The sequence below is a fragment of the Alosa pseudoharengus genome, unplaced genomic scaffold, assembly GCF_046254945.1.
Source record: "Alosa pseudoharengus isolate Yale_2024_CS ecotype anadromous, Long Island Sound unplaced genomic scaffold, YU_APseudo_1.1 YU_APseudo_1.1_scf_11, whole genome shotgun sequence".
In the NCBI taxonomy this organism is placed as follows: domain Eukaryota; kingdom Metazoa; phylum Chordata; class Actinopteri; order Clupeiformes; family Clupeidae; genus Alosa; species Alosa pseudoharengus.
In genome coordinates, this window is record NW_027468576.1 from 28,137,998 (window position 1) to 28,153,038 (window position 15,041).

The 15,041-nt window shown below is 38.8% G+C and overlaps 1 protein-coding gene across 1 annotated transcript; it reads left to right on the forward strand.

Annotated features, from left to right (window-relative positions):
- The first annotated feature begins 1,479 nt into the window (after positions 1-1,479).
- lpla (lipoprotein lipase a) lies at positions 1,480-8,333 on the forward strand. Its single transcript, XM_076278682.1, has 10 exons — positions 1,480-1,720; positions 2,442-2,629; positions 2,920-3,099; positions 3,371-3,482; positions 3,795-4,028; positions 4,177-4,422; positions 5,283-5,403; positions 5,553-5,735; positions 5,908-6,015; positions 6,436-8,333. The coding sequence occupies exons 1-10, from the start codon at positions 1,627-1,629 to the stop codon at positions 6,485-6,487; spliced, it is 1,518 nt and encodes a 505-aa protein (XP_076134797.1). The 5' UTR covers positions 1,480-1,626; the 3' UTR covers positions 6,488-8,333.
- The last annotated feature ends 6,708 nt before the right edge of the window (positions 8,334-15,041 follow it).

Here is a 15,041-nt window from a genome sequence, read left to right on the forward strand (position 1 = left end):
TCCTTCCTGCCAGTTAAACTCCATTTGGGGTCTTAGTCATGACAAAATTGTTGCATAATAAGTAATCTGTAAAAGGATTAAACAGAAACTATTATGCTATTTTGTTACTCCTTGACTGGACACTGACAGAAAGTGCCCCTGAAATGACTGTGACATTTCATCTCTGCAAAATATGCAGTTCTGTTGTCACTTTTATAAAACTTCACAATCAAGATGAATGGCTTTAAGCCAGCCACTTTTAAGATATTGATGCCCTCGGCTGTTTGGTCGCCTGTCCGAGAACTGCGTGTTCAGAGAGCCTGAAGAGTTCATAACTGATCATTGAAATGTGGAATGAGTTTGAACATCTGGCACACAGCACTGAGTTTATCTTTGTGACAGTGTAATGATCACCCTCTTGATGGTCACCTTAAGGTTACATATAATAATCACCACTGTGTGAAGTTTGAACCTTTCTCTGATCATGACAAAGATTACATTTATGCAAAAAATCTATGCATGTAATTTAATTTCTCATATGTTGCTGTTAACAAAAAGTAAGGGAGAAGTGACTTGTTGCATCAGTTGTTTGCCAGTAATGCTGTTAGCAGTCTTTTTGTTATAGTGGACTACATATCAATACTTTGACCAATCAGAAAGGATGCTCTTCAACACACCCATTCTTTCTCTCTTCCCTATAGGAAAATCCCTTTGATACCCATGACATTCTTTCCACACTATGTAATCTATAGTATGCTCTGTATGTGCTGCATGCAATATATGTAGTATATGAAGTGATCTGAGGTTTTGTGAGGGTGAGGGGAGCCCTGAGTTCAACCCAAATGATATGCCTCTTTTGCCACCTGGCATGATCACAAAGACCTTCAATGCCAACCATATCCCAGTGGCTCACATTTCATTGGAGTGTCAAAATTCTATAGGCTATTATGGTATCCAAAGTGATATTTTGGGTACTTGGGCTTGCTGAATATCATCACAATCAGACTAATTTAAATGCTAGAACTACATTTAAAGGGATGTTTTGCCATTTACAAGAGAAATATGTCTTTATTGGCTTTTTAATTTAATTAAATGCATATGCATGATGAATGTGACATTATAATGGATTTTAATATCATAATGTGGAACATATGGGTAGGCCTACATGACATTCCTCAGAAAATGTAGGCTAATGGGTTTAGGGACTCTTTACATCATTCTTGAAATATTGGGTACAAAACTATCTGCTGAAGCCACATGGGAATAATCACATTCAGCTTGAGTTGATAGCTTATGTAGACATACTGTCATGTGCGCCCTGACTGAAGCGCTCGCGCAGTTATTCTCACTCTGTTGGAACCGTTATAGAGCGGTTGCGATTGATTTACTTCAACTCCGCCCAGTCCTGTATGTTTTGGCCAATGGAATATGAGTTATTTGCATGGGGTTCTGTGTTAGGCATAAAGACACGCTTGGAGCACTCTCAGGCAAACATCTCAAGTGACTTCAGGCAGTGGCCACTCTTGTAGTTATACCTCTAATTGGAGTAGCCCACTACATCGACACACGAGTGACCTGGAATATCTTTGCTGTACAGACGCGAAATAACTTATTCAGAGCGACTGCACTGACTGGACCATCAATAATATGGGCAAAGGCAAATTATTTCTTTTGGTTGTTTGGATATACTTAGAAAACATTTGCACTGTTTTCTCAACTACCGCTGAAGTGAACTATTTTGGTAAGTAGGCTAGTTTAGTTTTGGAAATGCATGCTCTCTCATGTGCACTTGAGAAAATACTAATAATGTCCGGCCCCTAAAGCCGCGAACCTTTCACATGTAAACATTCCAGCCTGAGAGGGTCAAATTAAGAGTCCGAATGATCGGGAGTTAACTCGCTGAGACCCAATCAGAAGTGAGTCACGTTTTGGACTCCTTCGTGGTTGTGGTTGGCTGCACGCACTGTGCGCAGGAGAGCATTAAAGAAGCGATGTATTTCATTGTTCAATAGTGTCAATACAAAACTGGTATAATAGATTAAAAGCTTGCGCAAGTGTTATGGTTATGGTATTTAGCAGACGCTTTTCTCCAAAGCGACATACACATTATGCATGGTACTTTCACCAAGTCAGGTAAATACTATCAGTGTTCTCATTTTTACAGTCTGATCGGATTAAAAGGGAAAGCAGTAACTTAAAAATAGCAACAAAGCTCTTAAAATTCAGGTTGAGTAATTTTACTGGAACTGTTTGTCTGTTTTAGTACAATGATATGTTAGGATGCTTTTTTAGTGTGCCAACTGGAGGCATAACATCAGTGTTTATTTGCTTTTCAGAAGAAAAAAAACACTAAAATGTTTCAGTGAACAGAAATGTTGCAATAATTCAAAGTAATGCCTCAGACCCTCAACTTTGGTTATTTGCTGTTTGGTTTAAACAGTAACACATTTATGTTTGTACAGGTAACATCACAATAAATGGCACAGACTGGCTCATAGACTTCTCAGACATCGAATCTAAGTTTGCCCTGCGGACAGCTGCAGTACCTGATGATGACCTGTGCTATATTGAGCCTGGCCAAGTTGAGAGCATCGTAGAGTGTGAATTCAACTCCGAGGCCAAGACCTTTATCGTTATACATGGCTGGACGGTAAATGGGACCCTTACCTATTGACTGCCAAAACATTTCAATGTCCTTAACATATTTTAAGAAGTCATTAAAATACAGTAAATGCTGTTTTTGTCAGAAGCATCATAGATTGGGCATGTAGGGAAACAACTTTGAATCTACCAGGTTGCATAGACAACTAAAATGTAAAGTAGCTCCGAATATTTGTTTCTCCATAATATCACCGTGAAATACATTTACCCTACAGCAAACGGCATGTTAAAAGAGTTCGCTGTGTGAGACTCGATATTGACAGGGCTGTCTGTGTTAAGGTCACTGGCATGTATGAGAGTTGGGTCCCCAAGCTGGTGACGGCTCTGTATGAGCGTGAGCCCACTGCTAACGTCATCGTTGTGGACTGGCTGACCCGAGCCCAGCAGCACTACCCGACCTCCGCCGCTTACACCAAACTAGTCGGACGAGATGTTGCCAAGTTTGTCACCTGGTTACAGGTAAGAGTAATTAGGGTATCATTTGAGATCAAAAAGTTCCCATCTGTTATATTCTGACAGTTTGTGTATATATTCCCTCAGTTCTGTCTGTATTGAGAGATTGGATGTTGGTGGTGTGATACATACACACACACACACACATATTCTCTCAGGTTTTTCTGTTGACATGCTGCCTATTGTGTAGGGTATCTCTGGAATGTTATTGTGTTACTTGTTTTTTACGAAAGTTTGGCCACTTTTCAACATTTTCCCCATTCCTCTCCTTTCTCAGGGTACGCTTGACTACCCCTGGGAGAAAATTCATTTTCTGGGCTACAGTCTTGGTGCCCATGTGGCGGGAATTGCTGGACTGCTGACCAGCAGCAAAGTTAACAGAATCACAGGTAAGGAGTGACTTCACGAATGTAATGAGAAATTCAGTTCTCCCTTTATCAACATTTCACCATTTCTAGGAATTATATCATAAACACCATTTGGAGGATTTGCAGCATAAACAATGGCCGATGAAATGTCCCATGTTTCTTTTAGAAGAAAAATGGTCTACCTAACAAACATGATAATCATCATTGTCTACAGCTTGATTTGCTCCAAACCACATCAGAGGTTGAACGACATAAACACATCTGGTCATCACAGGCAACAGCTTGACTGCATTTGCATGGTTCAGCACAAACTCACTCTATGATCTCTTCCAGGTCTTGACCCAGCTGGCCCCAGCTTTGAGTATGCCGACTCACAGAGCACCCTCTCTCCGGATGACGCCAACTTTGTGGATGTCCTACATACCAACACACGAGGATCCCCAGACCGCAGCATCGGTATCCAGAGGCCAGTAGGCCATGTTGATATCTACCCCAACGGTGGGACATTCCAGCCTGGCTGTGACCTGCAGAAAACAATGAAGATGATCGTGTCCACAGGTTTCTCAAGTATGCTGACCGTTTCAACCCTTTCCATTTCATTTGGTCACACAGTTGGATGTAAACGTCACTTCTGCTGAGTTGACATTTCAAAATTAAAAGGGCATAATGTTCTGTTCGCATTTAATTGGTTTGTTTCCTTGCTCATTCTTTCCAGACATGGACCAGATCGTGAAGTGTTCTCACGAGCGCTCGATTCACCTCTTCATCGACTCGCTGGTGAACGCACAGGAGCATCAGAGCATGGCTTACCGCTGCAGCAACAAGGAGTCCTTCGACAAGGGTGTGTGTCTCAGCTGCCGCAAGAACCGCTGCAACAAGCTGGGCTATGAAATCAACCGTGTGCGCATGCGCCGAAGTGCCAAGATGTACCTGAAGACCAGAGAGATGATGCCATTCAAAGGTGAGACTGGTGAAGGGGTCAACTCATTGATTAATCTTATGAATCAGTGAATCTGAGTTACAGAACTAGAAATCATAGAGGTTTGAATTACAGTGTAGAGTTATGTACGTGCGGAGGTTATGTACAGTGTAGAGTTATGTACGTGCGGAGGTGCAACTTTCAGTTGTCTTATTGAGCCTGGTTGCTATGGCTTTTGTTTTATTGAACATGTAAATGCACGCACACACATACGGAACAAATTAAGTGAAACATTAAATTTACCCAGAAAATGTAACCTCAAAACACCTGTGTTGCATCTTACAAATTGTTACCATATTTTTTGGCAGTACTAAGCAATATTCTTCACAGATTTCCTTTTATGAGTCTATTGAACTCACAGTGTTTTCTGTCATTAAGCCAAACTGTAAATGCTTGATTTGTGAAAATGATGTCAGAGGAAAACAGTTAACCAGACATGGGTCATTACAAGTGCAGCCCACACAACCTTCTGGCCATATGATCACATGCCAGAGATAGGATGGATATTTCAGTGCCTGGTGCTCTGAAACCGGACACTGCTCCATGCATGTAAAGCTCAAGAGACGTCAGATTTCTTATGCCACTTATGACATTAACTCTTAGGGGTCAGAAGAGATGTGTTTCATGGAGATGTTCCGTATCATTAAAGTACCGGCACAATGCAAGTTATGCGGCCAAGCTTTTGAATGGAGCTGGAAGAGCCATATGAGGCATGGTTGTCTTAAAATAGCCCTAAAGGACATTCTGGTGAAGCTGCAGGTGTTTCTATACAGGCTTTCTCAGGATTTCAGATGTTGTCAACAGGAATTTTTCCTTGTCTAAAAATATCTCTCTCCCTACAGTTTTCCATTACCAATTGAAGGTTCACTTCTTCAGCAAGGATGAACTGAGCTTCACAGAGCAGCCAATCAGAGTGTCACTGTACGGTACCCATGGAGAAAAAGAGGACATCACCCATGTCTTGTAAGTATGCTTCTCCTGCTTCAAAAGCACTGTAATATTGACATATGTCATACATCTGAATGTGACAAACCTAGAAAGTATTCTGTAGCCCCCCCCCCCCCCCCCCCCCAATGTTTAAGAAAAGCACTCATTTTGACCCTACCACATAGGCCTGAACTGAAGACGAACGTCACCTTATCTTTCCTCCTGACCACTGACGTGGACATCGGGGAGCTGCTGATGGTGAAGATCACTTGGGATAAAGATTCTTATTTCGGCTGGTCAGACTGGTGGAAGAAAAGCAACTTCCACATCCGCAGACTCAGAGTCAAAGCAGGAGAGACACAGGCCAGGTACAGTACGTCATGTAACATATTACTGCAGATTGTCATTGTGCAATTCATCGAGTGGAAACACTGGCATGCACTGTTTTTTCATGATAGATATGTTTCTTGTGGGTGACCAGAAACAGTTCTTGGTGCCATAGAAGGTGACAGAATACTGACAGGCACATTATGTTCACAGGGTGATCTTCAGCTCCAAAGAGGGGGAGTTTGCGTACCTGACCAGGGGAGGGGAGCCTGCTGTATTTGTCAAGTCAAAAGAAGACCAGACGAGTCGCAAACATGAAAGGTAAATACTGTCCCTCATATAGTTCCTTTTGTAGCCTGGGTGAACCGAGGTTGGTCTGGAAAAGAGTCTATTGACGTCCGTTTCCCGAATCACCAAAAACATAGGAATGTGTATTTTCTTTGTAATTTAGTAAACAACTACATTTAAAAAACCTTTGTTTATAAACCTGCACAAACAATTTGGTAAGACTCCAATGCACATATTTTAGTTTAATTTCACTGCTGGTTACGCCTGTGAAAGTAGTAAAACTGCAAGTTCGGAAACAGGCATCGACGGTCTCCTTTCCAGAGGGACCTGCAGAGCAAATTCAAAGTTGCTATCAGGTTCATCTGGGTTCACCCAGGCTAGTTTCTTTGTGACTATGTGATTACAACCAATCAGGATAGGAGTGTAACCCCTGTTCATATCATCTCATCACAGGCTTCACAAGCTGAAAATGCATGGAAGCTTCTTTAAGCAGAACACTGCATAAGATGGACTTAAGAAGACACATCTTTAGAGTGGAGAGAAGCATGGACCTGTGCCTGTGTTAAATGTTCTTTCTCTCTCTCATCATCAGTGACATTGGGCGGACGTTTGTATCAATCATGTTACATCTATTTCCACATTCTCATGAGATTCCACAGCTGCTTTTATACTGTCAGACCTTTTATTCTTTGCCTCTCTCTGCCTCAACTACTTGAATCAGTGTTTACACAGGTTTCTGAAATACTCAATATATTTGCAAGTTCATCAAGCATCCAGAATGTGTTTTTTGAAATGTCATTCAGACTAAACATATGCCTGACTTTGTAGAGATAGAAAGGATGAACCTTTAATATTCACTATAGTGCCTATAGGGTTTTTGTGTAGGGGAAAAAAAGCACAAAATCAGTTGAAATGAAGAGACATTATTTAAACATTCCCTCCAAATTAGTGGATGTCCACTGTTGTAAATAACAATCAGAAAAGGAGATATTATACAACAGTTTTAGAAGCTGTGTAGACCATGCTTTAGAATTACTGTACTGTGTATGGTAAAGGTTACTGGATGGTTATGAAATGAAGTTTGGCCTAGTTTAGTGCAATAACTACTGGCTTAAATGTATTCTTGACAGAAAAATAATTATTATTGACTGCTAGGGATTAGTAGTAGAAGACTGTTACTGTGATGAGCCCATATAATATTTGATGTTATTGATGCAAGCGTTGTATTGAGCATGCCTGGGTAAAATTCTATTTTAAGGGGGACAGGATTCAGTAACATTTGGTGCCCTGTTCACATGTACTTGAAAGCACTGACCTATGGGGAAAATACAATGCCAAGAACAGACCCTTGATTACTGAATCCAGTCTTCGTCTGTGGTCACTACATTATTCACCTTGCCTATTATCCGATTTAGTTGGAACAGAACAGAACAGAAAGGTCTCACTTATAAGGATGGCACATTCTTACGACTTCATATTTCTCTATCAGCTGTAGAATCAATTAAGAACTTAAAATGAAAAGAATGATTACTTACTCAGCAAGAAAGTTCATATGTATTAGTGCTCTTGCCATTGTATTAGATATAAACTTGCACTTGCTATATGTTGAACCTATTAATTGTCAGAAAAGCAAATGGTGGGAAATTATTATTTGCTTTGTTACATAGCTGAATTGTTGCAACTTTTTGGACAAGCATTTCGCCATGCATACTGTTACCTTAAATATGAGCAATCATCCTGTGCCTTACCCATTCACTGTTGCCAAAGCAGAGGGACCAAAGACATAGACAGTCATTAAATATCAAATGAAGTATTGGATTTATTTCTGGATCTACAAGAGATTTTTCCTTCTTTTTTGCGTGACTATTCTTTTCATTACTAGTCATTTTCCGGGATCAGATCCCTGACTTGATTCCACTTGAAATTATATCTTAGGTTCAGAAGTACTCAACCACTGTTTCTTGAGTCGTCCCGGTCATCTTGAGAGGACTGTTGATATGAACAATCATTACTTTATCATTACCATAACAATGACCAAGAACATGTTAAAATATTGCAGTGTCCATGGTTACATTTCTTTTTAGAATAGTAGCACATAATAGCCATACATACACTAACAATGTTTCATATTTTATTTATTAAATGTATATATTTGTATATTAAGTTTAATATATTATGCCATGGTTCAATTGTGTTTTTTTCAATTCCTCCTATGTATTCTTTTATTATGTATTTTGATCTAATTGGTTTCGGTGAGCTGAACGCTGTGAACTATGCCAATTCACCTTAAAGAAGTGAGAAGTGGCATGCTGTATGGTAATCTTTGTGTAATAAACTGGACATATTGTGAACTTGTTAGTGTGGTGTCATTTTAAAACACCTTACCATATCATACCCAAACATTTCCAATATCACTGCTGCATCATACCTGCTCCTGGTGAAAGATGTAAACAATTGGGGAAAAATCCAACACTTCTAACAGGTTAACTTTGAATGTCTCTCCCTCTCTCTCATTCTCCTTCACACACACACACACACACAAACACCCATTCTGCGATCAAATATTACTTGCACTTGTACTAGCTTCTTGTATTGAGAGCATATGGTCCTTAAAATATCTATGTCCAGCCCTAATCTAATCATCATCATTACAGTTATGGCCATGCAACTGAAATAATCTAGCCTCTTGGATGTCAGTCTGGACATTAAACTGTTCCTCTGCTCTAAAGAGTACTGCAGCTTTTATGTCTAAAGAATGCTGCAGTTCAACAACTGTTAAAGACCTGGCCTTATCCGATCATTTCTGCGTGTTCTTTGATGTGTCTGTCCCCAAACACTCAGAACAGATCTATGATGGTAAAAAGGGAGAATCATAAATGATCAGACAATTGCTCTCTTTGAGCAAGCACTTTCACAGACGTCAAGTCAACTGTCAGACTCAGTAGAAGACTCAGTAGGATCACTTTAATTCAAAAATGGCAAACATTATGGATGACATTGCTCCATTACAATTCAAAGAAAGTTAAGGACAAACAGAAAGCACTATAGAAGCAAAATCCAGCGGTTAAACTCCTAAAAAGAGGGTGTAGGAAGGACGAAAGAAAATGGTGTAAATACAAACTTCAGATTCACTATGAAATCCATAGAGATGCTCCGCACATAACTCTTAAATATGCAAAGCAAGACAGTTTTTTTATCAGTAGAAGTTCAAATAACACTATTTTTCACTACTTTTCAACCGTCGAGAAGTTAACAAATTCCCCTTCACAATTAGCGCCTGAACTGCTACAGCTACAAATAGAGGGAAAATTAACTTGATGTCAGAATTTAGCTTGATAGACTACGAAACACTTCAAAAAACGGTACAGAGTCTCAGCTCTTCCACATGTGGCTAAGACACCCTGCCTACCAATTTCTTCACAATTGTTTTTCACCTTATAGCGGCAGATGTCCTTAAGGTACTGAAAACAGCTGTTGTAAAGCCACTTATCAAGAAGAGTAACCTGGATGCCTCCATGCTAAACAATTACAGGCCCATATCCAATCTACCTTTCATTGGCAAAATTATTGAAAAAGTAGTCTTTAATCAACTAACTATCTTCCTAACATCAAATGGGTATTTTGATTACTTTCAGTCTGGTTTTCGGGCAAATCACAGCATTGCTCTTATTAAGGTTTTCAATGACATATGCTCAATACAGATTTAGGTAAAACATCAGTCCTAGCGCTACTGCAATATTTTACTACACAGACTAGAACACTGGGTTGGATTTACAGGTATAGTTATCAACTGGCTCAAATCATATCTAATTAAGAAAGGAGCTTCTTTGCCATCGGCAACTGTACCTCAACACCAACGTCCTTGACCTGTGGTGTTCCCCAGGGGTCGATCTTGGGGCCACTATTATTCAACCTCTATCCTTCCACTTGGACAAATTCATAAATAATTTGATTTCATATCATAGCTATGCAGATGACACACAAATTTACTTAGCTCTGTCGCCAAACTGTCAACAACTCGATGTGTCAACATTTTCTTCAGCTGAACATAGAAAAAACTGAAGAAATTATATTTGGTAAAAAAGGAGGAAAGACTTAGGGTTGCCACTCTCCTTGACACAAAAGGGCTGAAAGCAAAAGATACTGTTAAAAATATTGGTGTATTAATTGACAGTGATCTAAATTTCAACAGCCACATGAAAGCAATAGCAAAATCAGCTTTTTACCACCTCAAAAACATTGCCAAACAAAATAGACCAACTTGGCTGAATTGGCTGTGGTAATGATGGTGACAACAGATTCTTCATTAGAACATCCTCCATGTAGCCTGGAGAACCCGGATGAACCTGTTAGCAGTTGAGATTTGTGAAGTGGTCTGGTGTTAACCAGGCTATCCTCCATGATCATTGCGAAATTGGAATGAAATTAGACAATCACCTGACATTCACCACAGCTAGATATTTAGCCTATATTAAATGATAAATAATCTACTCATAATTGAGTTAACTTTGTCCACCTCTGAGCGGCACCTAAATACCTATCAGACATGCTTCAGTACACACCTTCTCGACCTCTCAGGTCTCGGGAGAAAAACCTGTTAGTAAAACCTGCTGTTGGAACTAGAGGCAGCTTTTAGCTGCTATGCGGTTCAGCTCTGGAACCAACTTTCGGATGACATCAAAAAGGCCCCAACTGTAGCCAGTTTTAAATCTAGACTTAAGACCAAACTGTTCTCAGATGCCTTCTGCTAACTGCACTGAGTTACAAATTCTGAGTTACTGCACTGAGTTAAATTATTCTACCTTGTGTCTTTTATTTTGTCTTTTTAATTATTCTTAATTTTTAAATGATTTTACCTTGTGTGTTTTATGTTTTCTTTTTGATTATCATCTTTACCTTTTAAACTATTCTCTGATTATTGCCCTCTATGATTTTATTTGCTATTACTGTTTGCTTTTGTTTATGTAAAGCACATTGAATGACCTCTGTGTATGAAATGCACTATATAAATATATTTCACTTGACTTGACTTATGTGAAAGCATGTCAGTATATGAAGTCAGTGTCAGTGTGGAATAATCTGGAATAACCTGTCTGTATTCAGACTTCAAACTTGATACAATGATGTGACGGCATCTCTTTGAACACTTGCAGAATGCATCTAACGGTCAAGGTCCTTACTGCCACATACACAAATGATCCGCCACTGGTTCTTTGTCAAGAGCTAAGGTAAGAATGCTGAATTTGTGATTAATGCGGCATTTGGTATATTAGAGTTACATGTTAACATTGAACTAACAGGCTTCATTTTAGAAATCCATTTGACAACTTCTCAGTGATTAAAATTAATATCAGGTTATATAGGTTTACTAAGTATGTGTATTTTTAACCATCGTATTTTCAGATTCAGTTATCATTTGATTCCTCCAGTTAGGGCTTGTACGACTTTTACTGCACTGCACCTCTTCATCCTCCTGTAGTCACGGTAAACAGGAAATGTTTCGAAGAAATGACATCACCAAATTGTTGCTAGAAATTCAAAAAAAGTGTGGGGTGGATTCTGGGAATACAAACAAAGGCTTCCAGGCCTTGGCTTCAGAGCGCTTTACTCCCTTCCAAGAATCCCTAGAACTGCATTTGGAATGGCTGAAGAAGTTCACCTTGGGAATGACTAGCTCTAAAACAAAGTGGGAGATTCTGCCAGCCAACTCTGTAACGCACGTTTTAAAGCTATGGAGCAAGAAAAGCAAACTGGACATTTGCAAAGAACATTTACCTGTTGTTTTTCTTCTTTTTTTCTCTCTCCCTCTGTGATAAACACACTAATGGACAGAGAGAGAAAGAGAGAAATGAAAACACAGAGAGAGCAGCTGGTTGTGGGTGCCTTCAGCAGATGTGTAATAGGCCTACTCTTCCTGCCAGGTATTCCTACAAACTGCAGGACTGAACAAACAAACTCTATGAAGTATCTACTGTAAGTTAGTTCAAATAATTGCATCGAAAATACATTTATGCTAGACAATGGTAAAATATTGGTATGGTAAGATGACTATTTCACCTGCTGAAAAAAAAAATCATACCGTATATAGCTTGCTTTTTGTCCAGATCCTGGATAAGCAATAGACTCACTTTGTTCCTAGGTCTTTATTATTGGTGGTTTTTCTGGACAGTTAAGGCAATGTAGCCAAACATCAGATTGGTGCTGTGAAAAAAACAACATGCTATGAAAATGGCTTTTTCTTCAGAGCATGATTGGGAGTGTACTTATTTCAAAAACAAATGTCCTTAAGCACTATAAAGATAGCCTGACATCACCATACTCAATATTAGTCAGAATTTGAGTCTGATACTGCTCCATTGGGAAGTGATTATGGGGTGTTTTTCAACAGACACGGGGGTAAATTCTGTAGGAACAATTATGTAGGAACACCCGAACCATCCTCCTTCTCCACAATTTCCTGGTCATTTTTTAAAGTTATTGCACTGTCAATATCTTCTACAACAGACATGATGTCGAAATCTAAATGTCTACCTTCTAGCAACAGCGTTTTTTGTGAAGGGAGAACCGGTATGAATGAAACACTTTGTAATTAAACGTCATTTACAGACGTACCATACTGAAAGGTAATATTTTGTCAATCTACATCTGTCCTCTGTCTAACACAGTTGCATTTTCAGCTCTGAACAGCTCAGCAAGAGTTCTTCTAGTCCGAACCACTCTGGTTCGGGCATAGTTGCTACTCAACAGAACAATTCCAGACCGAACTTCCCAACCTCAAAAATATGTGGGCGGGGCTAAGTTCGGCTGGCTTCCAGGCCAAGAGATATTGGAATGGAATTGTGTCCCTTCAAAGATTTCAAGAATTGTGCAAAAATATCTGTTAAAACATCTGTTATGGGAGTTTTGGGCTTGTTGCATATGATCTCTGAACTACACTATCCCTTCTCCCTCTATGGGCTATAGGTCTTTGCATTTTTGTGGCTAGATGATCTTTCCACTGTTATGGTCATATTCTGCTCACTTGCTGACTAGTCAGTTGAGCAGTTCTGCGTTCACTGAATGAAAGAACAAAAGGTATTTCCCATAAGATGGAAACACAGCTGTCACTTCACCTTAACTTGTTGAACAACAGCTATGGTTGCACATGGCTACTGGTAAGTCCTACCAGCAGAAATCTTGTAGGATTTTAATTAGGGCTGTCAAAATAACTGATTAATTTCGATTAATTAATTTGAGAAAAAATAACTGATTAAAAAAAAAATAGTGCAGATTAATCGATTCTGTATGACCTTTGACCCTGAGCCGTTCATTAGACTGTAAAATGAAGGAGAGAGAAGAAAATGTGCTGCCTAGATCAGTGATTGGATCATAGATTATTATGGCCATTATTTGAACAGTAAAAATAATAATAAAAGAGTTTTTTAACTTTAATGTCACTAATGCTGATTATTCAATGATTCATTTGAACTTTAAATATGTAAAATACTTTCACAGCAAAAATATATATGTGATTAATTTAGATTAATTAATCACAGAGTATGTAATTAATTCGATTACATTTTTTAATCGATTGACAGCCCTAATTTTAATGCAATTTAATTGGGTTGTATATGGAAAAGAGGGTCAAAGAGAAAATCTGGGGCCTATGACAGACAATAGCTCTGGGCAAAATGATAGGGGGTTCGGGGACAATTGATAAATTGATACTTAAAATATATTACATTCATTGATTTTAACATATTACAATACAGCCTATAAAAACACTGGTATTCAACAATTGTTTTCCTAACACAATTTTAAACAAGTCTACGGGAGTTTGATCTCTTCACATAGACAACATCAATAGAGTAGCTCCTGAGCAACTATAGTCTAGCAGCTTTGAATAATGTAAAGGTGACACTTGTTAAACCTACCAACATGACATTTACTGATGGTAGAAAAAATTTAAATACACCCAAAGCTAAAAACACCCAAATAGCTGTCAGAGCTATGCACAGACTATGTGACAGTATGCACAAAATGAAAGCAGTCATAGAAGCACAGCCTTCCTGTTTGTGTGTGTGTGTGTATGTGTGAAAGAGACTGTGTATCTTGTTACTATTCATCTAACACTTCTAACTTACAGCTGTGTGTACATGCAGACTATGTGACTGCATGCACAAATTCAAATGAAAGTAGATAGACAAAACCACAGCCTTCCTATTTGTATGGAAATAGGCTGGACTATTTCACTGAAATCTTTCCACACTGTTAATTTTTTTTCATTTAGCAGACATTTCATTCATTTTATCCAAAGTGACTTACAAGGGCCATTCTCATCAGAGCAACTCAATATGGTGGCCGACGGGTGCACACGACCTGCAATTTGTGACAAAACATGCAAATCGAGAAAAAAAACACTAGCAAACAAAACACAAGCAAACATCTTCATCAATTTGATATCAGCAAAAAGTGCATAGCCTACCTAGTCCTGCAGGTGGCCTAAACAATTTTGCTCTTTAGCAAGGGGTGAGTGTGACCTATAGACTGTCTTCACTATTTTTTTTATATAAAATTCAGTCAGTCAATCAACCAAGATATTCAGCAAATACACTTCACAAATTAGCTTCACATTTCGTTTTACATTCATTATGGCATCTAATTTAGAAAAGAAAACATTTAGGAAAAATAAAATATACTCCAGACGTTTCTGGGCCCTCTTCCCCCTTGGGGCCCTAGTAATCAATGATGTGGAGTCATTTCATAAGCAAATAGATAGTGCAGTAGGATTTCCCTAATTGACAGCAGAGAGGTGTGTATCAGGGGTTGGGAGCTTTTGTCCTTAATGTAGCTTACCCTTAACAATATATTGCAACCATGTCATGATTTATAGCCTAGCACAATGTAACAAATAACCTACACATCCACAATACATTAAATTAATTAAATTACTATTTAAACTGACACAAAACCACAGTATTCTTCTTAACGAAAAACAAACAAACATGAAATGGGTTTCGATATTAGACGTACCAATATTCAGTTATACAGACACAGAATAACCTCTTGAACAACTTACA